Genomic DNA, 24,888 nt, shown 5'->3' on the forward strand with positions numbered 1-24,888 from the left:
ACCAAGCCAATTATGTTTCTCTCCCTTTTTGTGACGTGGTTAAGCTGTGTGTGTCCTCCTCTCTTCTCTGGCCACCTCGTCACCCTTCCCTCCAGTTCCATCCTCTGTGCTAGTGGGAGCGCTGACTGGGGTGCTTGCTTTTTCACCAAGCCTCCCAGGCGCGGGGAGACCCCATTTCCTCTGAGGCTAGAAGTTGTGTGCTGTGAGGAAACCTCGGGTGTTGATGTCTGTGTGCCGCAGGAGAGGCAGGGTGGGGTTAGTGTGAATGATGAACCTGGCCTGCAGAATGGCCTGCACCCAGCAGGCAGGCGGGCAGCTCTCTGCCCAGACGGCAGCATCTAAACATTCGCCTTCCGTCCCTGTTGCCATCCCAGTCAGCTCTGTGAAGCCTCCCTTGGGAAGCTCTCCAGTATTTTTTAACCAGAGCACGTGTCTTCCAGAAATAAGGTTTTCTTCTGTGGCCATTTTAAAGCATAGAGATGTTATGGAGAGAAAAATAAAAATCCATCAAGGGGTGTTACAGCAGTTGCCGTTGCAAGAAAAATCAGTGGGTGTCAAAAATATTTTGAAGCTGAATATCTATTTCAAGCATGTGTTTTCCAAAAAAATGGTGATGATGATGATGATGATGATATAATAAATAACAACAATAATAATAAAACACCCTGCCAGGCAGCAGAAGACATGGGAGAGGCCTTTCAAACCAGTTGTAATGGTCTCATCACATTATCCATGCTTAGAGTTAGCACTTCATTTTAAGGAAATTCCATGTTTATCAATACTAAAATTAGGGAAATCAGAAATCTGGCGATGGGCACTCCACCCTGTAAAGTGGACTACATTGCAGAACGCACAGTTCCCTGAGACAGGAACCCAGGAGACTTTTGGGAGACACCACAGGCCGCTCTTTTCTGGTCTGCAAAGTGAGGAGGGGCTCCCTTGGGCCCCAGAAAGGTCTGTGGTGTCCTCAGCTCCTTAATGTGTTATATGCTTGACTTTCTTTTGCAGAATGAATTTTCAAAAAAGCTATTAATTCAAGGTCATTGAACACATGTACCAGAGCCTATGGCATCTCTTCGGGCCTGTGTATGACAATACCTTTCACAACGAAGCGCCTTATACTGAGTCATGTTTGTATTTCAGTAAACAAATTTCATATTCCACTATTGCTACTCCCCTGCTCCCACCCCATAATGAAGAATCCCCAAAATGACTCCACCGGAACTGAACCCATTCCTGTCCCAAATGCTCCTAGAGCGAGACTGTCAGAAAAAAGAAAGACGTCCAGCGTCTGTCCCCGAGCCTCTCACACGCCACCACCGCCGCCCTTCAGACCCACTGCGTGTGCCCTGCACCGTTACTGTGATGATGTGGTCGTGAAACGAAAATTAGATCGGCAGCTCTCGTGATTCAAGACGTGATCGATAAGAACAGGGCACCGGACAAGAATTGTGCCCACGTATCTATCCTGTTTGATGTCTTGTATGAGACCATTAATGAGCCGACTTTGAGCCTCTGACCCCAAATTATTCCTCAGCGATGCCTGGGCTGGGCAGCAGAGGGGGCGGGGGGCATGGCCCTTGACTAGTAAAACACATCACCTTGGAATCAGAGTTTTAGGTTTAGGTCTGGTTTAGACTTTGCTTGCTGCCACCTGACCTGGAGCCCAGTCGTCACCTCTCTGAACCCCAGTTTTCTCACTGTAAATATAAGGATATGCATACCTACAGTGCAGGATTTTTTTTCCTGTTTTTTCTGATCTGCAGAAAAACAAGCTTATGTACATGAAAGTGCCTAAGCAAGCTGCCTGGCACATAGTAGGCACTAAAACCATATTACTGTTGGACAGCACTGCAAATGTACTTCATGCCACTGACTTCTACACTTAAAATTGGTCCAAAGGGTAAATGTTATGTGTGTTTTACCACACTCATGCAAAGAAAAGGATCGTTACACCTGACCATCACCTCTTAGTACCTGCAAGGTACCGGCCACATTGTCAGCATCCTGGGGCCAGAGGGGAGCTTCAGCATATCAACAGTTAGTGCTGCAGGGGACCTTGAACGTTATCTAGTCTGACCATCCCAAATGGTGGTGTCCTACCCGCCCCGCCCCACTTCCCAGAAGCTTCTCTCCAACTTCCCAGGTTGTGCTGGCAGCACAGGGCATGGTGGTGGCCGCGAATTCACAGCAGAGTCCCACTGAGCTGGCAGCACCTGGGCAGTGGTGGCCTGTGTCCTCCCCCAGGTGCAGCGGGGTCCCAGGAGCCGGGTGACTGAACAGGCTCCACCCTGACGGGTTTCTTTTCCATCACAGGGTGGTCTTTGCGTGGTATGTAACACTCTTCGTGTTCAGCCACAAAAATGCAAATGCTATTTTGCTTTTGTTTTTGCCCCAGAAAAATAAGGTTTTTCATGACTGAGAGCCATTTTTGAGCCCTAAGCCCTGGAAGAAGGTGCTACCTGCCCCCCACTTTGGATTTTGATTATTGGTTATTTTGGTTTTAGTTATTGATACTGATGGGACCATTCCAGATATTTGATTCACAGTGGATTTATGTCTCTTTAAAGATTCTGGCCTGGAAAAATAGCCCTAGAACTTCCTGAGTTAACATTTGTGCAGAATGCGAGTGCTGGCAGCTTTCGCCTTTTGGAGAGTGGACACGGGGAGGTAGTTTAGGTCTTTCAGCCTGGGTGTGGTTGCCAACAAAAAGCAAAGACAGATGAAGAGCCAGGTGACCGAGCAGTAAGTAGCTTGGCAGAATGTGCCCTTTGTGGATATGAATTGCACGTGACACTGTTCTCTTTCGGTTATAGCAAGCAGACGAGACCCTGGATTTTGAAGAACAGATCTTGGAAGCTGCTAAGTCCATCGCTGCTGCCACAAGTGCCCTGGTCAAATCAGCCTCGGCAGCCCAGAGGGAGCTGGTGGCCCAAGGAAAGGTGGGTGAACCCTGTTGACCGAGCACTGGGAGAGCACATAGTGAGAGCCTGTGAGGGAAAGAGCTGAAGGCTTTGGCCTGACCGAGGAAGCCAGAGCTGTGCCGTCCGTCACTGACCTGCCGGTCGGCCCCCACCACCCTGACACTCTGTTTGCTCAGACCTGACAAACGGAATGAAGGGTTTGCCTCGCAGGCCCCTCATCTGCTCCTGGTTAAGGAAAGGCCCCACCCCGGGCAGTGATCCGGCCTGAGTGAGACCCTGGCGTTCCCACCGTGCATTAGGCTATTCAAAGACATAAGCTGTCGTGTTTTCCTGGTGGGTGGCTGTGTAACTAGGGACTTTATAAAACGCCATCTTCCAACCCCAGTGCTCCATTGATTCTTTAGCACCTTGTAACTGAATGCTCTCCAGTCCTGCAGTTACCATTTTCCTGAGCCCATTGGCCAAAAGGCCAGTCCAGTTTTAAATCTGAGATGTCTTTGATCTGCTTCATCTGCAGTCACCCATTCCACCTGCATTACATGAAAGCCTAGCTCTTTTTCAGTAATCCAAAGAATTAATAGCGTATTAGACTAATCCTGGCTGTGGCAAGGCTTTCCCATTTAAAATACTCCCTGTGTTCTGTTTTTTTCCCATACGACATGAAACCACCCCATCCAAACTGTGTCTGTAGAGAGCCTCTCAAATATACAGGCCCTACAGAAACCCTCACAATGTGTCAGGTTGGGGGGCTGGGAAATTTGGTCATCGCAACTGTCCATCACTTCTGTTTGCCATGGAAAGGCCTCTGCCGTCAGTGTACAGAGAGACAGATACGAGTGTGTCTTGGCCCAAGAGTGTAGCACAGACAGAAAGCGATGCCCAAGCAGTGGCTGTCCGTCTTCCCGCAGGAAGTCTCTTGTGAATTAGCCACGTCTTAATCTCAGACCACATACTCGGGCTTTTCTGGCGAAACCATTGCGTGGTATGTAATTCAGTGTGAACACATGTATGCCTCCCCAAGCATGCAGTCTGTTCCTTTATGTTCTCATGTATCCCCCGGAGATGTACCCAGTGCTGACCTTACTTACCGAGTGTGTGTTGATCGATCAATATGTAAAGACCAAAAATGGATCATGGAGAAGAATATCCTGACTAAAAATCCAACTTTATTGATAAAGGGCCAACTATGTGCCAGACACATTGCGAGAGCCTACAGAACCTGGCCTGAAAGTGGCAGAGCCCTGTCCTCCAAGGGACTGGGATGTTCAGCATTGAAAAGTTGGTAACGGAGCTTTGGCTGGACTTGGGTGAACTCAAGGCTTATATGGAGGACCTGGGGGTTTACCTGACCTTCACCAAGCCCTGATGGGATTCCTGTCATTGCTGGCAGATCCTCAGTTTCATATTCAAATAGAGAGAGTCGTTATCTGCCCTGGCTGGTGTGGCTCAGTTGGTTGGAGCATCATCCTGTAATTGAAGAGTTGCAGGTTCGATTCCTGGTCAGGGCACATACCTAGGTTGCAAGCTCAGTCCCCAGTCTGGGCACATACGATCCCTGGTCCAGGCACATACAGGAGGCAACCAATTGATGTATCTCCCTCTCATGGACATTTTTCTGTCTCCATTCCGCTCTCTCTAAAAGCAATGAAAAAATGTCCTTAGGTAAGAATAAAACCATAGTAATAAAAAATAATTTTTGAAATACAGAGTTATCTATTTCCTCTCCACTCACCCCGCCCCTCAGGTATAAAGATATTTTCTCCCATAGATTCTCCCTCTACGTCTGGACAGAAAATATTTTACTTGTGCCATAATTTCTAAATAGAAACAGAGATCATCTTACTTCCAGTCTCTTTATTCTCCCCCACCCCAACAAAACAGTCTGTGTTTCCTTAAGGTTCTGCACTTAATTGTCCTAAAGGAAGGTACCGCCCATTTCTGCATCATCTGCCAGAAAATCACAGCATGGCTTCAGGCACTGTGATCAGGAGAGATTTAAGTTTCCCTTGGCCCTTGAAAAAAGAGGCCTCAGGGGCTCCCATGTTTGAAGTGGAGAAAGGTCGGCAAAGGAAATGAGCATGTAAAGACAGCCCCATCTATCATTCCTGAGCCATTTCCCAGAAACACAATACCTGGCAACTAAATAGGCCGCTGGGGGCCTTGCAGAGGGACTCCTTGTGGCCCCAGTGGAAACCGGCCAGCGTGCTGGTGCGAGGGGCCAGGGCCCTCCCTCATGGGAAAGGGCACTGCATTCTCCTGCTGGTGCTGACAGTGGGAGTGCCTGCTGGTACCTCGGGTCTGAGGTCTTCCTCCCAGCTCTCACTGCCGATTTCTAACCTCCACCCCCAGGTGGGCTCCATCCCTGCCAACGCTGCAGACGACGGACAGTGGTCACAGGGGCTGATTTCTGCCGTGAGTTGCCTTCTCTTTCCTCCCCATTTGCCTTTGGGAGCCCCCGAGGGAGGTTTAGGCCTTGGGTCACTTCTCTGTTGACTGCCCCCAGGCCCGAATGGTGGCAGCTGCGACCAGCAGTCTCTGTGAGGCAGCCAACGCCTCTGTTCAGGGGCATGCCAGTGAGGAAAAGCTCATCTCATCCGCCAAGCAGGTCGCCGCTTCCACGGCCCAGCTGCTCGTGGCCTGCAAGGTGAAGGCCGACCAGGATTCAGAGGCCATGAGGCGGCTACAGGTAATGGTCACTGATGCTGGTGGGAAAATACTCCTGTTGGAGCGGGTAAGTGTCACCGGAGGGAACAGTCTCGCTTGCTTGGCATGACCCACCGGGCCTTCCATCAGCCAACTCTGTGCCACTTTCCTCATTTTCTACCATGTGCAACCATGCCGCCCGCCTACACCCTGCTGCCCTACCAGACGGACATTCTCCAGGCACCTCCTGCCTCAGGGCCCGCCTCCCCGCCCCCCAGCCTGGGGAACTCCTACTTGTTCTTCTCGACTCAACTCCAAAGTCACCTCCTCTGGGAATCCCTTCCTGACCCCCAGGCCTCAAGCAGCCAGTCCCGCCTCTGTCCTGCCAGAGTCCCCAGCCAGACCACTCTCGTGGGTCCTGTGCCCTGGTCCACCATGTTTGCCCTTACATCTATCCTTGACAAGGCACGGAGCTCCCTAGGCTTGGCACTGAGTCTCTCTGGTTGCACCGCACACCCCTCAGAGGGAGCCCCGGTCGGTGGCGGCCCTCATTCGAGGCCCGCTCGGGAAGGCAGTGAGAGGACGGACCGAGGAGCTTATCTGAGACCATTGCTAAGGTTGCCCAGAGCCCAGAGAACATGCTTGTGAAGGTGATGATCGAGTCCTTCCCACAGCATATGTTTTCCTGATTGTTTTAATTGTCCCGTATTTCAAACGCAGTGAAAGAAAGGTCAGGATGAGAAAGTCACGTAGCCTCAACATTGTCACATGTCAAATATTATCATTGTTCTCTTCTTGTGTTTATCTGTGTACAAAATGATTCTGTCTGTGCACAAAATGATTCTGTCTGGTTGTAATCATAGCAAGAGACATTCTGCTTTTCTTCACTTAACATTTTATCATGCATATCTTTTTCCTTGAAGGAAAGTCCTCATAATTTCCCTATGCAAAGCTAACTGGCCCATTCTTCACGAGTCTCATTTTTAATGATTGCATGATATCACATCAACTGATTATGACTGAATTTCTCTATTCTTTGGGCACTTTGTTTCCAATTTTCTAGATGTTTATTATGTGTTAAAATGCAGGTTATGTGCTAATAATGTATTTATATAAGTTATGAGTAATTTCATAAATGGCAGAACTATTTGAACAGTTCTACCAAAGCTCAGAATTCGCATTTTATTTTGGAAGTCCTAAAGCCCATTGCTGCCGTTTGGGCCTCCCGAGTGTGTCTCTGGCCCACCTCCCTCACCTTCATCCAATGCCTGGGATAAGCCCGGGGGGAGGTAGGGAGCTGCACGTTTGTGAGCGTGTGGTTCGTGGGTTTGGGCGACACTTTTGAGGAAAACATCCCAAGAGAGACTGGGGTTCAAGTCCTGCCTCTGCTGTGGATTAAGTATATGATCTTACACAAATCACCCAGAATTCTCCAGGCCTTAGTTTGCCCCCTCTGTAAAATGGGGATGGAGACGCCTGTACTGGCCCTCGTGAGGGGCAGGGCACGTAAGTCCCGGGTGTAACACAGCACCACTCCCACGGTCCCTGTTGCTGATGTGCGTGGCTACTGCAATGTCATGTCTAACTTCCGTCCAGTGACCAGGGGTTCTCTGGAGCCAGATGGACCTATTCAAATCCCAGCTCTGTGACTTACTAGCTCCAGGGTCTTAGTCAGGTTACTTCACTTCAGTTTCCACATCAGAAAGGTGGACTAATGAACTCTGACCTCATGAATCTATTTTGAGAATAAGCTCATGGTAACAACTTGTCAGAGATTAATTGGCTTCCCCTTCCCTTGTGGACAGGCTCTGATAGTCCCTATTTGTCAGGATAGCTCACAGCCAGATGAGCCGGTTAACTTTGAATGAGAAAAATGCTCCAGTTTCTGAGGTCTAACCCCCCATGCACAAATCCTTGACTTTGAGCAGGCTGGGCAAGGAATCAGGAGGTATAACAAAGCCTTGACCATTACTGGAAGATGATCTCATACCTCAGGTGGCAGAAGACAAGGCCCCAGGGCCATGCTTCCCGAGCATTAAGAGGGAGCCAGTGCGAACTGTAGCTCTTACTGAAGACCCAGACCACACCCTGAAAAGCTCTTCTTTGCCTGTCCCTAGCAGTTGCCCAGTCTGCAGCAGGTGGTGTGAAGCCCAGCCCTGACTCCAAAGCACATCTGTAAAGGCCTCATTACTGTGGGGCTCCCAGCCCTTTCACGTAGAGCTCAGTAGTGCCTTCACGGCCCTACACTTGACCAAAAATCATTCAGAGAGCACCAGCCCCAGGCAGCCACTGTGCCAGGTGCTGGGGATGCAAAGATTCAAGTCACAGCTCCTGTCCTCAAGTCACTCACTGTCCAGGAGGGAGAAAGGCAACCACAAGTGTGGTGAGGGCTGCAGAGAAGCCAGCACCAAGCGTGCAGGTGCATGGAGTGGGTGAGACTGAGGTGGACGGAGAAAGTGGTGTCCAAGCTGAGCCCGCAAGTATGCCTAGGCTGAATGGGGCAGGGGAGGCAGTTTTCTAGACCCAGGAGGCAGCCCTGAGTGCTTCCGTTAACACACACGTCAAAGTGCTGCAATCATTTATGTACTTAATCGCAATCCCCCTCAAAAGTGTGTGTTCCTTGGGGGCCAGAAACTGGATCTCATTCATCTGTGAGTAAGCCAAGATTAGGTAGGTGCCACTGTTGGTAGAACCAGTGGATGGATGGCTAGATGGACAGATGGACAGACAGATGCATACTAACTGGAGAGAACTCCTGTGTTATAATTGATAAATAAATAGATTCATAGTCTCATGAACTGTACCTTAATGTCTATTCTTGCCAGATCCAAACGGCTGTTCCTAACGATGTGATGTGTGTTTTGTTGCCTCTCCAGGCGGCAGGAAATGCTGTGAAAAGAGCCTCAGACAATCTTGTTCGCGCAGCCCAGAAGGCAGCCTTTGGCAAAGCCGATGATGACGATGTCGTAGTGAAGACAAAATTTGTGGGGGGCATTGCTCAGGTGTGTGATTAAATCCAGACCGTGTGTGCTTTCAAATGGGCATCATGTTGTAACAGTGACTTCAACAAGGTGGAAGTTTATTTCTCCCGCATGACAGCCTAGGTATAAGCGGTTGAGGAGTGGTGTGGTGGTTCTTTCGTGTCTACAGCCCAGATTTTATCTCCCTATTGTTAAACCATCCCTGAGATGTTGCTCTTGGCCACTTGGTCCAAGATAGCTCAGTAACCGCCTGGGCTTTCCAGCCTGCAACAAGAGGTAAAGGAGGGGCTGGCACAGCCCGGAAGTTGCACATATCACTTCCTCTCTTGGGCCATTGGTCAGCACTTAGTCACATGGCCGACCTTGCTGTAAAGGAGGCTGGGAAATGCAGTATTCTTAGTAGTCACATGCCTAGCTAAAAATTAGGGGTTCTATTATAAAAAAAAAAAGGAGAAGAGAAACTGGAGGACAGTGATATTAGTATATAAACAGAGTTATGCATTTAGAGCTGCTACCCACTCAAGATATTTGGCTCAAAAGGAAGAACGAACGACGGCCCCTTCCCAGAACTTTCAGGAGAGTAGTTGGGGTCCTAGGAGAGTAGCCTGATGGTGCCGGGTTGCATTCATGTGCTTATGAATGAGGAGGAAACTGCAGGAAATCAGGTTTGCAGTTTAAGCTGTGTGTTGATACAAATCGATTATACGAGATTGGTTTTCTTATAGTGCCAAGAGCACCGAGACCCTATTCCTCATTCCTCAGTTGCTCATTCCTGTGCCTTCCTTAGGTCTTCCTGAACCACTCCCTCCGTTCGGAAATACACTGGGTTCATTTTCACCAGGCTCTGTATCTTGATACACTAGTCCCGTGAGAAGTTCCATGAAGAAGGGCCTCTGATCAAATAAGGCTGTGAAGCACTGCCCTCTGCCCCCCTCCTCAGAGCATCCCCGGGATCGCTGGCCTAGGAAAGGCTCTGAAAAGGCCCATAGGAAAGAAATCTGTTCGGCTTTCTTAAACACAAACTTACCTTTTTCACATAAGACCTATGACTAATATCCCTCACACTTTAGAAGCATGAAACAATTATGTGAACGGCATCTAGCCGTTGATGACTCCAGCTTTGGCTTCAGGAATGTCTGGGCCAGGTCCCGCCCCACTGGCCGGGGACTGCAGGGAAGTGGACTCTATCTCAGCCTCAGGCCCCTCATTGGAAAAATGGCCCTCTCGGTGGGGCATGCCTCACGGTGCTGCCGAGGAGATGACGGGAAACGCCACGTAACATGCTTCCACCAGAGCCGTGTGCATCGTAGGGATGACGCAGATGTTTGCTATTAAGTCAGTGGCCAGAAGTCAGCTTCTTTTCTTGGGTCAACTGGGTCACTGGTCTCAAAATCTGAACTGTGGCCCAGAGGCTGGTCTCCACAGCGAATCCTTATTCCTGGTGCTGTGGGAGCTCGCATCACAGGTGCTGTGGGAGCTCGCGAGGCAAGTGGTGGAGGGGGAGGGCAGTTTCCTAGAAAGTTTTAGATCCATCCAGCTCATTGCTTTCCTTCCAGATTATCGCTGCCCAGGAGGAAATGCTGAAGAAAGAACGAGAACTGGAAGAAGCAAGGAAAAAGCTGGCCCAGATCCGCCAACAGCAGTACAAGTTCTTACCCACCGAGCTGAGGGAGGACGAAGGCTAAGGCCAGAGCCGAGATGGCGAGCCCTCGGGGATGGCTCTGCGAGAACTGGACAGACAGCGCTCCTGAGAGGCTGGTGCTTCCCTGGAAGCCGCCTGCTTGCCCCCGGGGCCAGCCCAGAGCCCCGAGAGCTCGTTCCCACGTCTCCGTCCCGTCGGGCGCCGGCTGCATGATCGTGACGTCACACGGTACAGTGTCTCCCCCACAGCTCCTCCGCCATGTCCCCTCATGCCTCACCTGATCTCAGGAGAGAGGGGTGCACGTTTCATGGACTGTTACCAAAAAGGGAAGTCAGTATTATGTTGTCCTCAGACACCTGTGCTTTCTGTCGGTCCTTCTCTGGGCCTGCTCCTGGGCCTTCTGTGAAATCGTACCAGGAAGAAGATAATGGCTCGAGGAAGTCATTGATGCGGTAGATATTCAAAGACACTCTTCTCCCTCTCAGAAGAAGGTGGGAGGTGGCATTGAGCATGGTCGATAAGAGACGGAAACGAAAACCAGTGTGGACTCCAGGAGGGCAGCTGGGGTCATCCTCCTGCAACTCAAGCGCTGGCTCACCCAGAGGGTGACGAATTCCTGCTCCTGTTTGCACGCCTTCTTGCCTCAGTGTGTAAGCTCCTTGTACAATCTAGACTCATCATGTATTCTGTGGCCCAGAAAATCGAATGATTATTTTTTTTCCTCCGTAATCCAAAGGGCAGAGGTATGGGGTGACTGTCAGGGCTTGGGGAGCAGGGGCTGTAATAAAATGTGTGGGCTCCTCACGCTGCAGAGGCTGTTTCAGTTCATACGAGTGCATTCACACACACCCGTGTTCCGCAGACAGCAGGCAGTGCAGCCTCTCCCTTCTCGGCATCCAGGGTGGGGGCTCAGCTGAAATGAAGCACTTCCTGGGTGACTCCACCCACCAAGTCCCACATCGGCTCCTCTGCTCTTACAGTGGTCAGAATCCAGAATTGGGAGGCATCTGTTTACAAGCGTGTCCCCTTTCCTCCCTCCTAAGATGGACTTTTTCCTATGTCTTGAGATTTCTGAGATCTAGGTGCATCCTAAAGTCAGTATGAACCTATACAAGGTAGTTTTCCTTACTGCATCTTATAAGTGAAGATACATGCTATCTTCAGAGTCCATCTTTCTAGATGTCACTCTTTCAGAATTATATGGTTTTTCCCCTCCCTCTTTTCTCAGAGCCCTCTCTTTGAAGAGTATTTTAAGGCCTTGAATTTACCTTTAATCTGAGCCTTGACTCCAGACAGAGCCTAATCCCAGGCAGCAAATATCTTTGAGAGAATTCATGGAGGAAAAATGAGAATGAGGGTGCATGGTTTTCAAAGCTGATGCCGTGGAAGGCAGCCCTTGTCCGCTTCTCTGCAGTAATGTGGCATCTGTCTCACACCATGTCCACAGTGCAGTTGCAAAATTCCACCCAGGGGAACAGTTGATGCTTTGGTCCTCAAAAGGTGTCATTGTTAGACCTTGCCAACGGCCCTGCTCTCACAGACTCTATCCCATGTCATGGCTTTAAAGTATAATTAAACTTTGACCGTTTCCCATATCTGTGAAAGACTTGGAAGTGCTGCACATAAGAGAATTTTTGTCCAGAGGAGTACAAAGCTAGAGGAAATACTGTGTCAATACAAAGCAGGTGGAGAGAGTATGTAGGGAGATCAGGGTGGAGGCACCACTTCTGAAGAGGTTAGCTGGCGGAGCCCGGGTATCTCAGGGAGCTTACACATTTTTGCTCGCCCTTTTTGAGTGTGGCTAGTACACTGTGCCCTGGGCTAGGGCCCTTTGGCCTGGGGCTACTCCCCTGAGACACTGCACACAGGCACAGGGTGCTTTCTGAGACTTAAGGACCAGACCCCAGGACTCACAGTCAAGCCAGGTTAGCACCCTCTTGTCACAAGACTCTGAGGCACCCCTCCATGGCCTGCCCTCACCCCCTTTTCTTCAGTCTGTGCAGTTGCTTCTCTTCCCTTCCACCTGTCCCCTGTCACATCCCAGCATCCCAGGAGCCAGGCAGTGACAGGAAGTAAGTTCTCTGTCCCTGCCTCAGAGTCATTGAAAACCTCCAGAGACGAGTCAAGTGGAAACACCTGTCCTTTACAATGACATAGGACAGGAGCCAAGTTCATTTTTGTTGGACCCATACAAATATCATCCCGCCTGGAGTGTTCGGCCGGGACACCTGTGTGGTGCTTTTTCCTCTGCCCCTCCCTCGCCCACCTGCACACATGGATGCCTGTGGCTTGTCTTCCCTGGTTTCATGAATGGTGGAAAGGCTGTGCTTTGGGCATTATTTAATTGGTGCTACGACAGATGTCCCCAGGGCATTGAAGGGGGGCTTCTGGTTCTTCAAAAGGAAATAACATAGATATGAGTTGCATTGTGGGTGTGAGTTTTCATTGCAGACAGTCTAAAAAAGGATGGTTTCAGGGTGAACCGGTCCCAGGTCTGGAGCATGGCACATCCCGGTGTGGGGGGTGTCCCAGGTGGGGAGCTAGCACTGGGCTTTGAAGCCTCAGGCTGATCCTTAGGCCTAGAAATTTCTGTCTCTGAAGGTCCAAAAAGGAACCTGACCTGGACTTCAGAACTGCCCAGTGATTTGGGAGTTTGGGTTTTGTTGGTTCTGCTTTTCAAAAGAATGCTAAAGCCACATCCAGTTAAATAGCCAGCCCTGTTCAAACTCTGCCAGCGTTCAGTCTGATGCGGCCCTGGCGGTCCGTGCAGGCCGGCACCTAGGGTCCTGGGCAGCCCTCCAGTCGGGCCCCCGTCTGCCCACGTGCGGCCTCGAGGGGTGAGCGCCTCAGCACCTGCGTGAGCACAGAAACCCCTCCGGGGCTTCCCCTAGGCTTCCCCTGCTTGTTTTCTGGGGGTTTTATCAGTCAGTGAGTTTATGAGCAACCAAAGCCTATTCCTAGTTTATCAATATATAAAAACCCAAATGTACCCATCCCCAAGAGAGTGGACCCTGCCACCGCCAGAGTGGCCCCAAGGCCACAGACACACGAGAGCCAGGCAGCCGGGCAATGGTGGTGAGCAAGCCGCAGTCTCCGCTCCCGGGGGCCTCATGGCCTCCCTCAAATGAGCCTGCTCCCTCCTTGGCAGCGAGCCCCGAGTCGCCCCCAGCTCTGAGTTCTGGGCCTTGGTGGGGCCTCTGGAGACTCTGCCTGAAGACCCCAGCACAGACAGGTTGTCAGCCCGTTCAGCTCTCAGACTCCTGGAGGAAGCAGCCCCTCCGCTGACCAAAGCCAGGGCTGCGAGCCTTAGGAGAGCCAAGGAATTGGCAGGAAACGTTCAAGTCGGGCCAAGGCAGTGGGTTCAGAAACCCAAATCCTGACAGCTGTGCCCAGGGCTCAGGTCGCCTCAAGGGCAGGCCTCAGGAGGTGGCCCCGGGGAAGGTGTCTTCCCCTCCAGGGTCTCCAAGTATCTTGTTTAAAAGTCCCTAAGACAACTGCTCCACCTTCCTGAGTGTCTGCTGGGTGTGTTGTGTTTATGGTCATTAGGAACGGCCCTGTGACAGAGCTTCTGTTGGCTGCTTGAAAAAAACAAAGCACATTTCTTTCCTGTGTAAGAGATTTGGATTGTTGGCTCTCCTCTGAGCCCACCTGCCAGCCCTCCAGCTAGTGTCCACGTGTGCGTCAGCCCCCCACCCGCTGGGCCTCCTGGTTCCCGGAGGCGGAGTTCCGCTCAGCCGCCTTCTCCCCACGCTGCCAAGTCCAGACGCAACCAGGAACGGTACCTTCTGCTGCGTGTCATAATGTCTTTGCTCTATGGATCTGGTCACATAAATTATTTTTTTTATTCACCAGAAATAAACTTTTAAAGGAATGAACCTGTGTGGAAGTCTCATGGGGATGGGAGGAAGGTGGAAGAGAGACAGGAGAACACCTCTTTCTCATGTGGGAGAAATTCTACCTCGAGCGCCAGGCACCAGCACCGTCATCGGCAGACGTGTGTCAGAGGCGGGTAGAGGGGGGGGGTGTTGGGGGAAGGGGTTGTGAGCCACAGAGGCAGGGCCAAGGGTGCCTCTGAGCTCCATGCAGCTCTGCTGACTCCAGAGGAATTTCAAAGGAGAAATAGAGCAGAAGGGGGAAGATGCAATGATTCTCCTTTGAAAGTAGCTTGGGCCTCGTGGCCCGTGGGCGTTACCTAGTTGGAAGGCTGCGCAGCTCAAGATAGAGCGCACCTGCACCTGCAAACAACGTGGGGCCGACCGGGGAGGTGAGCTCGCCTCCCGAAGCCAAGCAGCCTCCAGGGCCGGGGGCAGCCCTCCTCCCCGCAGTGTCCTTCTCCGGGGGAACCCAGACTCAGAAAAATGAGAGGCATTTCTAATCTGCAAGAGGGCGATGTGGAAGAATCGCCGTAGCAACAGGGAATGTGCCACTGGTATGTCTAAGAGCTAAGAGGATTGTGTCCCCTAACAAAACGGTGATTGGAACTGAGTACCACCTGCATGAATGAGGGTGGGGAGTCGGGGGTGAGGTCCAGGCCCAGGACGGAGGGAAGCGTCAATGGAAGAAACAAACAGGTAGAGAATTTTTTTGAGTTTGTTTGAGTCAAACCGGGAAGCAAAATGTCAATGAATTGAGTAAACACTCTGGAAATGGCAGTTTTGCACCTTAGTTTATACATTACAATCAAAAGGGAAGACATAAATGGGTTATGTGAAGTCCACTGGTGACAGATTAGGGAGGTGAGAGAAAGCAAAGGGGGTGGGTGGGGGTGGTATGAGTCTCTGGGATTGGATAAAAAGTACAATGACAGGCACATACTTTTACACAGGCGCATACAGGGTAGTTAGCAGCAGTTAACACGGTAACAGCAAGAGGGGTCTGTGGCCCCAGCTGTGGGGCGGCGCCTGTGCTTCGAGGGGCCCAGGGGCCTGTTACCATTACTTTGACATTCCAAAGGTATGTCATCGCAGGTGCAAAAAGACAATAGGTTCAATTAAGGCAAGGACTGACTTTTGTCAGGAAGATCTGAGCCTAGGACTTGACTGCCTGCCATAAACAGTTTGTCGTTAATGTTTTAATTTCAGACCACCCTTTGTGGTTACCTTAGGTCTCTCAGTTTGCAAGGCTGTCTTGAAGCCTCCCCTGAGCTTAGCAGGCTTGGCAGGTGGGCCCTTGTCTGCCTTGGAGGAGAGCTAACATTTGTGGGGAAGGCACAGAGGGCACCAGAGTGGGGGGTGTGGGAGCGGAGGCTGTCTGCGGGCGTGCATTCAGATCCTCTCTGCTGCTGAATCAGGCGGTCAGAGACCTTACCGAGGGTCCCATCACCTACTGTGTGCAGGACACTGAGGACACTGTCTTCCCCCTGGAGAAGGTCACAGTCCACAGAGAACAAACTCGTGCCGGGGTCGTGGGAGAAAAGGGCAGAGCCCTGGAGTTGGGAAAGGCTTTTGAGAAGAAGGCGTTTGGCCTAAGTCCTAATGAAGAGGCGTTTTCCAGGCAGAGAAGAGGTGGGGGCCCGGCGGTCCGGGCAGCGGGAACCACACGCACAGAGGCCTGGACTTATGAAGGGCTGGACTGCTCAGGGGAACAGGGAGCAATTTGGCCATGGCAGGGCTTCTGGCTCGGGGCATGGAAAGGAGGGCAGCCAGGCCGTGCTACCAGAGGGACCGTCATGCTGCAGGCAGACCTGAAGAGAGACTCCATCCTGGGAGAACTCTGGTCAAAGTGTGGAGATGCACTAACAGAGGTCAGCAGCTCAGGAGTGAGACAGGCCCCACGCTCCTGTGCAAGGCAAACTTAGAGCGAGGAGAGAGTACATGAGCTGAGCCACACAGCCTCTCGGGTGGGAGATGCGCAGCCTGAGGCCCCACACCCCGAGTCGGGCAGGCTTTGCTCACGGGGGCAGACGTTTCATCCCAGACAGCCAACACTCACTGCACTCCTTCCCCAAGCCAGGCACAGACCTCTGTTGCTGCCATTAAGGCCCCACCACAATGTGTAAGGCATGGCACGTGAGCACTCTTACTACCCTCGTTTTATAGATGACAAGGCCGAGGCACAGAGTGGTTGGGTAACGTTCCCAAGACCACACAGGGAGCAGAGCTGGGATCTCCCAGCCACTGTGCGAAGATCACGCGGCCAGTGAGTGGCAAAGCAGAGACTCAGACTCCAGTTTGTTTCCAAAGCTCATGTTTTTAACCAACAGTCTATGGCAGGGGTATCAAACTCATTTTCACCAGGGACCACATCAGCCTCGAGGTTGCCTTCAAAGGGCCAAATGTAATGTTAGGGCTGTATAAATGTAACTACTCCTTAACAGTTAAGCGAGAGCTCAGCACTGCTGCCAGGTAGAAACAAGGTGCCAGGCCGGATAAAACAAGGTGAAGGGCCGGATTCAGCCTGCGGGCCTTGTGTTCACCACCTGTGCTCTAGGGAGGACCTGTGTGAGCCTGGCAGATGTAGGAGAAGGACCTCTGAGCACAGGGAACCAGATGTGCCTGTGGCAGAGCCTCGGACGTACTAGAGGCAGCTGGGGACAGGGAGGACTAGCGGCTGCAGGAGAGGATGGCACGTTGCCAAGATGCGGGGACAATGGGGAGTCCTGAGGGGTCACTGAATGAACACCCAGCTGAGAGCTTCTTCTTTAACAGGCAGCTTACAGAGAGCCTGGCTTGGCTATTCTCACTTGGGTGTCTCCAAAACCCTGGTTTAGGCTCTTTTTCTTTCTACCCTGAGTCTAAAACACCAGTGCTCAAGAGTAACTCTGGTGGTTCAGACATTCAACCGTGTGTTTTTATTTGAGCAATCTCCACCCTTCACACAGCATGCCTGCAACTTGAAATTCCCAAAGCAAGAGGCTCCCCCCGCCCAGGGGCGGAAATGCCTTGGCCCCTGGGAAGCAGTAACAGACTCCAGCACCTGGGTCCTTATTAGGAGCTTTCGGGCTGCTAGGGTCTCTTTCTTCTTCTCCCCACCCAGCTGCACCTTCCTGGCTTAGTGTTAGAAAGAGAGGTTTGATTCAGTTAAGCCCAGAACTGAGTGTGGAAGAAATGCTTTCCGGGCTCACCAGAAGGCCGGCCACGTTCCAGCTGTGGCCAGAGTGAGAAGGGGCTCTGAGCCAGGCCCTCAGTCCTGTGGTCCCGGCACCCTGGTACAGCAGGGGCCTTTGGGGGGAACAGGGAGGGTGAGGCAGGCTGGACTCTGTGGGTGTGAGGGAAGATGCAAAGAGGGGAAAAGGCAGTCTCTGGCAAGGGAAGTGAGAATAGTGCAAGCTGCCCACTGCTGGGCTGAAGTTCGGGAGGGCGTGGGTTGTCCGAGAACGAGTAGCGACGGGCTGGTTTCTGGGGAGGAGGCGGGCTGCAGCAGGCCCTCCCAGATCGGGAAGCAGCCTGGGGCTAGTGGGTGAGCAGGGAGAAGATCTGGGGCGTAGGCATGCAGGCGGGAAGGGGGAGGTAGAAAAGAGAGGACTATGAAGAGGCCTGAAACTGGAGGGACGAGCAATGACAGAGGCCACAGGGTGCTCTGCGGAATCAGAGCTTCATCCAGAAGGAACCAGGGGACAGGGAAGCAGAGGAGGCCCCGCAAACCCTTCCCATTCCTCATGCCTGCGAGTTCACCATCAGCTCACCTGACGGATAGCGAGTTTTGTCTGGGTACCAGGAAGCAACCAGACAGCCATGGTCTCAGGGTCACATCCTGGGGGCACCCATGTTCGCTGATAGCTGGGTCCTAATTCTGCAGCTTTGCCAGTGACAGGCTGTTCCTGCGTCACTGGGAAGAAGGCTTTGAGCCTGTGTGTGCTCCTCACTGCTAGGCAGCCTGGCTGGTTTTGACCACAGGGGGCAGTGTGGTTCCATGGGACACTAACCCACAGGCCGTGCCTGTTTTCCTCGAGGGAAAAGGGAGGCATTTCATAGGCAAATAAATTTAAGAATCGCAGTATTCAAATTGAACAAGTTTATACCTTAAGACATCTCTGTGAGAGGTTTTCGTGCCTGTAAGATACCCGCATACATTGGACATCTCCAAAAGCAGCACAGCACACGGCGTTGCCCCAGTTCCCCTGGCCGCAGGACACTTTTTTTAACTCCAGTATACTGTGAGGGACAAGTGTTCAAGGATCACACCTCGGGAAACCCTGTTCTAAAATCCCATTGGAATTGCCTGCCCTCCCCCGACCCCACTCCCCCGCACACGCAGTACCCTATGTCTCCTATTACTAGGTAATATTTCATTGTCAGCAACCTCATCTCGGTGGCAGGCAGGGGTCACATCTTGTCACATGCGGCTTCTCCAGCGCCAGGCTGTGGATATATGAGAGATTGAAGAAAGATTGGTTGCCTGGGTGATAAACTTTAGACCATGCGGTTTGCAGCCAGTGTGTATGGCCTGGGGATCGGCTGTTGTGAACTCTGGCTGCTCTGAACTTGAATAAGTAATAATAATAATTATTGTAATTATTTCCCAAACAGTTACCACACCACAACTGTCCCCTTCCTCCCTCCTTCCCTGCTACCAGTGCCCCTGCACCATGCCACAGGGCAACACTATTGCTGAAATAGTTCCTCTGAAAATGGCATCACTAGGGGCGTCTTCCCTAAGACAGCTGCAAAGAAACACAACTTGATCCTGTGTATCCTGAAACCTCTTGGTAATACTCTCTCTCATTCAGCAAAATCCGGAGGATGGGCTCCAGCTGGAATGGGGTTGTTACTAACATACTGAGAGGACCTCAGGGGCTGTGGGCCGGTCCCAGTGAATGGTGCTGATGGCCCAAACCCCGATGGCAGGAGCACGTCACCTGGGAAAGGCTGGTGGATGAGGGGTTGCCTTAATTAACCTGTGTTTCCCCCCGACTGCTCCTCCATGGTCGCCAAAGAGCACCTGAAATTCTACTCCCAAATCCCTTTTCCTTCCCTTGTCTTGCCTCACAGGACAACATAATGAAGTGAGAACACACACCACCCGGGGCCTTTGACTTGACGCAGGCACGGGTTTGATTAAGTCCCTCGTTTCCCAGTGGGGATGTATACCACTCTGCATTTCACTCCTCCGAGTCTGTTTTGTCCTCCCTTAGGAAAAGGCAGCAATGTTTTAGGGGAGTTGACCTCAAGGCCAGGGTGGGAGCAATCATCCCAAGGAAAACACCACCACCACCACCACCACCACCACCACTCCCCTTCTACTCCCTGTGACTGGTTCTGGAACCAGCATTTGTTCTGGAACGGGCATACCACCTGATCTGGCCAAGGAGCCAAGGGAGGGTCTGCTGGGGGTCCCAGCCTGTCTGTCCCACGGCAGTGGGGAAGGAAGCCGATCCTCTGACCCCAAGCAGAGCCGGCCTCAGGGTGGAGCCCACCCCAAGGAGGGCAGAGGGAAGAAGAATCCGTGTCTTTGCTGACACTGTCTATTAGCTTGTCTAACTTGAATTCTTCCAGATTGCCAATTCCTAACACCTACATCCGGGCCACATTTAAGCCATCCTGAGTTGGATGTGCTGCCAAAGCACGGAACCTGACCCCGATGGCACTCACGTGGGGACAGGCCAGCAGGGATTTGGCCACCTATTAGGTGCTCAGCAAAACTGTGCTTCCCTGTTCCCTCACACCTGCATGAAAGCAATCTTAAAAGTGTGGCTGAAGAAAACCCTATTTTGTCTGCTTTCAAGAATCAAATCAAGTGCACTCCTGTGGGCCTACCATGCTGCCAGACTCATAGTAGGTCTTCAGTAAATATTTAAATGACTCTTAACCTGCACCCCACCCTGAGAGCACGATGCTAGTGACGCCTGGGTTCCAGTGCGCAGCTTGCTGGTGGGCGGTGGGGAATGATAACAGACATGCTTGCAGATAGCAGAGGCCTCGGGCCAGTTTCCAGTCTCTGGGACGAGCATTTAAACTCAGGTCCTCCCCTGATCCCTCCACCCCCCACCCTGCCCCCCAGCTCCACTCCTGCTCTCAGAGACATCTGCCTCGGGTAAAGCCAGAGACAGCTGTGGCCAATCACCTATAAAGCCGACCATCCGGGAATGTCTGGTATGTAGAGTATGTGGTGTGGTGTGGGTTGGGTTCCTCTGCTCATCCCTTGGCAGGGAAAACCTCAACTATTTTGTCTGGAGGCATTCGCATGACGCTGAGGACCCCGGGGAGTGGAAGGCAGCAGGAGGGGTGGGACAGTTCTCCTTTTCTGCTGCTGGGACAACATGGTACCAGCCCTGACTTGATGTATTTTGCTCAGGCTCTGGCTTTTTCCTCTGGCCCCCAACAGAAGCGGAGTTGAGATAGAAGCAGCAGATGAGATAGAAGCAGCAGGGGAAGGCAGTTCCCTGGGGCGGGGAATCGCTGAAAGCTGCGGTGGTGGTGGGGGGTGGGGAGAGGGCAGGGAGGGGGCTGAGCCCTTGTATGACAGACTCATGGGTGTCCTTCACCTCCAGGGTCCAGCTGCTTCGCTTGGCGCAGGGGACAGAACCTGGCCCGAAGCTCCTGAGACCTAGGTTCTAGTTCTGGCTGGGTGATCTTGGGCACGTTTCTTGACTTCCCAGAACTTCTTTGCTTTCGTGAGTACACAGGCCTCCTGCCATAAGCCCAACTGGGTCTGAATGGTGGACGCTCTTGGTGTTTGACAGCTACCAATATTTTGAGCATTAATTATATACTAGGAGCTCCTCTAGGTAATTTTTAAGTATGGTCATTTGCTCCACCACAGCTAACATTCATTAAATGCTTACAATATGCCAGTCAGTTTTCAGGACTTTATATTGACTCTGTTAATCCATACAACAGCCCCACAAGGCAGACGCTAAGCCCATCTTACAGATGAGGAAGTCGGGGTTTAGTGAAGTCAAATGCAGGGTCCGGTAGAAGCAAGGCCTGCTTGGGTGTGGTTGGTAGGGTAATAATATGGGTGTAATAATTTATAGTTTAAATTTGAACATTTCACCTAAAATGTCATATGGTGTGCTTCAGCACAAAAATGGGTGTTGCCTGGCTGGTGTGGTTCAGTGGATTGAGCACCAGACTGCAAGCCAGAGTCGCCAGTTCAGTTCCCAGTCAGGGCACAGGCCTGGGTTGGAGGCCAGGTCCCCAGTGTGGGGCGCGTGAGAGGCAACCACACATGAAGTTTCTCTCCCTCTCTTTCTCCCTCCCTTCCTCTCTTTCTTTTAAATAAATAAATAAATAAATTTAAAAAATGGGTGTTATTTGTGCCGGACCCTGTCCACTCCGCAAGTTCACACAGCTAGAAAACAGCAAATTCAAGAAATGAACCCAGGCAGCCTGACTCAGAAGTATATTCTCAACCACTGTATTCTACTGTTGTATGTTATTTATATTTTAACAAGCAAATGAGGTATTGTCTCCATCGTATGGTCAATGGCACTGAGACTGAGAGGAGTTGTACAGTCTGTGTGAGCCGTACAGTGGCTGCGATTACACAGCTTTTGAAAACGGTACAGTCTAGAGCTGACCCTAGGTGTGTCATCCGACAGCCCGACTGACCGCGTCAGTGGGCTGCTGCACCCAAACGGAGAAGACCGCCCTCCCAGGGCGGTGGCTGCAGCTCGGCGGATTAGATCATGGAGGTGTCCATTTGTAACCAGCAGGAGGGATCACAATATCATTCTCAAAGACCTGAAAACATGGCCCTCATACAAGATATATAATGAGCGTGTGTCAAAGGTTTACGTAACTCATTAGTGAAGGAAACAGCAGAATGGCAAGATTCATTTTTAACAGTAGAAAAATATTAACAATCACTGGAAGAGAAAACGCTGGGATAAGACTGATAAACTGCCTACAAAGCTGATTACCCCGTAAGGCAACAGGACTATAACGTTTGCGTTGTAATCTGTTCTGCCAGATGAAATCAGGGCAGCTCTATAAGAAGAGTGACATTGGCATCACTGCCAGCCTCCTACAATTTCCCGCCTACTTGGAACCACACGATGCCCCAGTCACTGGTAAACAGAAGGTCAAAACAAAGGAGGATATTGGTAGGAAACTAGTAAGTCTCCAGGGGGTCTGTTAGAGCATACTGCACGTGGCCATTTTTGTGCTCAGCTCCAAGTTGGGGGTCCTCGTTCTGAACGCAGGGCACCGATGACGGCCCTGGGCCATTGGAACCTAGGGGAGCATGGCTTTGAGGATTAGGGGACCCCCCGGGGCCAAGAGCGGCCCCACCACCTGTGTGCTCGCGCACATCTCTGTCCTCCCGAGTCATAGTTTCACCACCTAGAAAGACAATTTTTTTAAAATTAGGATAACAATACCCTCTCTTCAACTTCACCGAATTTTCATGATGATCAAGTAAGAGTGGATGTAATGGGAGGCACTCAGTCATTGTCCTGGCTTCTGATTTAAGGGGGAACAGCCACGGGTCCCAGCCCCTGAGTGTTAAGGGAGCCCTTGGTGAAAAGCTTTCAACACAGCGGGATACACTGCAGAGCCCCGAGCTCTCTGTGATGCCCTGGTGGGCAGCAGTGCGTCCAAATGGGCAGGAGCCATCGGCATACCGCGGCAGCAAAACAAAGATGGCAGAAGACTTTGAAAACCTAAGGCACACAAAGGACTCAGAACTGCTGGGGAGGGTGTTTTTGCCAGTGAAGCTTTGGAGATACACACTGACCCCGAGTCCTCTCACCGGCCGTCCTGGTGTGAGCTCAGAAGCACACATATGTCACAGTCTTAACCAGGGGTTGACAAATTTTTCCTGTAAAGGGCCAGATGGTAGACATTTCGGGCTTGGCAGGCCACATATAGCATCTGTTGTTGCATATTCTTTGTTTTTATTTTTGTCTTTTACAACCTTTTAAAAATGTCAAGACCATTCCTGGCTCCCCAGCTGAACAAAAATAAGCAGCAGCTGAATCTGGCCCTCGGGCGTAGACTGCCAGCCTAGACATCACTGGCTCTGGAGTCAAGAGAACTGCCCTGCATCCTGTCCTTCCTTTCCCAGCTGTGTGACCTTGAGCAAGTGTCCTTACCTTTCTGAGCCTGAGTGTCCTCGGGGAAGTTCTTTCACAACATACAACACAAAAGAGTGTTTCTGAGGCTGATGTAACGTGAGCAAGTCCTGGCACGTGGAAGGGGTGCAGCAAGCGGCACAGCAGCCATTGCTGGAGCCCTACACTGGCTCAGGCTGCCCCGGGCAGGGGATCACCAAAGGGTAACTTCAGTTCCATGACAGTGGCTTGGAACCAGGCAGGGCAGTGTAAAAACCCCAGTGTGTCTGGGGTGGGTCTTGAACACCTGCAGCCAAGGTGGAGAAGCCGTCCAAGGAGTGCCCCACCCCTTGCAGGTGCAAGGGCCTCTGCTCCAGGTGATCTGAAGACTGTTGTCCACACAGATGGCACAGTGCCTCTAGTGGCCTCGTGCCCACCTAAGCCTTCGAAGCAGAGCCCCTGCCCCAGTCCACTAAGGGTGACACTCATGCCCCAGGCACCAGGTTGGAAGACTGTTTCAGGTCAAAATCAGTAACCAGTGTGTTTCTGAGAACACCAGAAACGGTGGCAGCTGTGGTGGCCAGAGCCCTTGCTGTGACACCGCAGGAGAAGAAGATGGCATTTCTGAGCGAGGCCGACGTGAGCCTGTTGTCTGACACGGGGTCAGCCCCCGGTCCCGTTTACAGATATGAAGACTGAGGCTCAGAGGGGTCACCCTGCTGTCTTTAGGCCACGGGGTTAATCAACGATTTTGAGCGAGAGTGCAGCGCGTTTCCAGTGATGACAGTTTCTCTTGTGAATTACATTCCTGTAGTCTTAGTAACACTTCCCTGTCTGGCATTTTCTTTAAGACCATGCATGAGATCAGAACAGTGCAACATTATGTTGAGAATTTCCAATGGAATTTTGTTTTTTTGAGATCTCAAAGCCTCATAATTAATTCTTATTTGAAAAGCAAGTTTTTCCTCCCATCGTGGGGATTCAGACCTGGGCAATCCCGAGCTGAAGATGCTCAGGTTGTCGCTAATTCTTTGCTTTATCCAATAAACATGTTCCTGGAAAGACGAGATAAGTAAAAGCATTATATGATTTAACATGATTTAAAGGGAATTTCTGTGCGTGTTTACATTTTGGGTTTTGGCTCTTTTTTGTAAACAGCAGAATCCTGCAAAGAGGAAAATTTACCTTTATTTGGTTTGCAAATTTGGATTTTGGCATATTGCGTTTCCTCAATGGTGTCTTTAATGTTGGCTACTGTTTCCTTGGTGATGGTTTTACAGACAGAGTTTGTCCCACATAAAAATGGACTCCTTGAAAGCAGCAAATATTTCTTTAGTACCTCTGTGCCCCTCACAGCTAGACCCTGTCACACACACTACTGCATTTGCTATGCTCAAAAATTCTGCCACACAAGTTGTATCCCCCGAATTTTATAGATAAAAGAAACTGAGGCACAAACTCTGTATATGCTAAGGGGTAAAAATGGCATTCTAACCCAGCCTTGTCTGATCCAGGCTAGCACTCTTTCTAATCCAGAAAGCATGTGGTTTTTCTCATCGTTGCAAAATCGAGAAAGACAGACTCCAAAGCTCCACCCCTACAGTCCCTCATCCCAAATGCCTGCAGTAAATCCAAATTCTAGCTTGACATGCAAATGATTTACATTAACCCAGCACTCCCATCCAGTGAGAGAGGGAGCTGGAGTGGACACACAGAGACCACCACTGCGCCCGCTTCCCCCGAGCCCCTGAAGCCCTGACCAGT

The 24,888-nt window shown here is 51.3% G+C and overlaps 1 protein-coding gene across 6 annotated transcripts in view; it reads left to right on the forward strand.

The window, feature by feature from the left end:
• Window positions 1-12,309, forward strand: part of TLN2 (talin 2) — a 414,657-nt gene extending 402,348 nt beyond the window's left edge. For 5 of the 6 annotated variants that reach the window (XM_036034328.1, XM_036034319.1, XM_036034322.1 and 2 more), the window contains 5 exons: window positions 2,817-2,942; window positions 5,274-5,336; window positions 5,428-5,610; window positions 8,444-8,569; window positions 10,105-12,309. In XM_036034328.1, the coding sequence (XP_035890221.1) occupies window positions 2,817-2,942; window positions 5,274-5,336; window positions 5,428-5,610; window positions 8,444-8,569; window positions 10,105-10,233 (627 nt within the window). In that variant the 3' untranslated portion in view covers window positions 10,234-12,309. The remainder of the gene's footprint in view (window positions 1-2,816; window positions 2,943-5,273; window positions 5,337-5,427; window positions 5,611-8,443; window positions 8,570-10,104) is intronic. The other variant, XM_028507760.2, reaches the window with a different exon arrangement.
• The last annotated feature ends 12,579 nt before the right edge of the window (window positions 12,310-24,888 follow it).

Source organism: Phyllostomus discolor, chromosome 1 (assembly GCF_004126475.2).
Source record: "Phyllostomus discolor isolate MPI-MPIP mPhyDis1 chromosome 1, mPhyDis1.pri.v3, whole genome shotgun sequence".
Lineage (NCBI taxonomy): Eukaryota > Metazoa > Chordata > Mammalia > Chiroptera > Phyllostomidae > Phyllostomus > Phyllostomus discolor.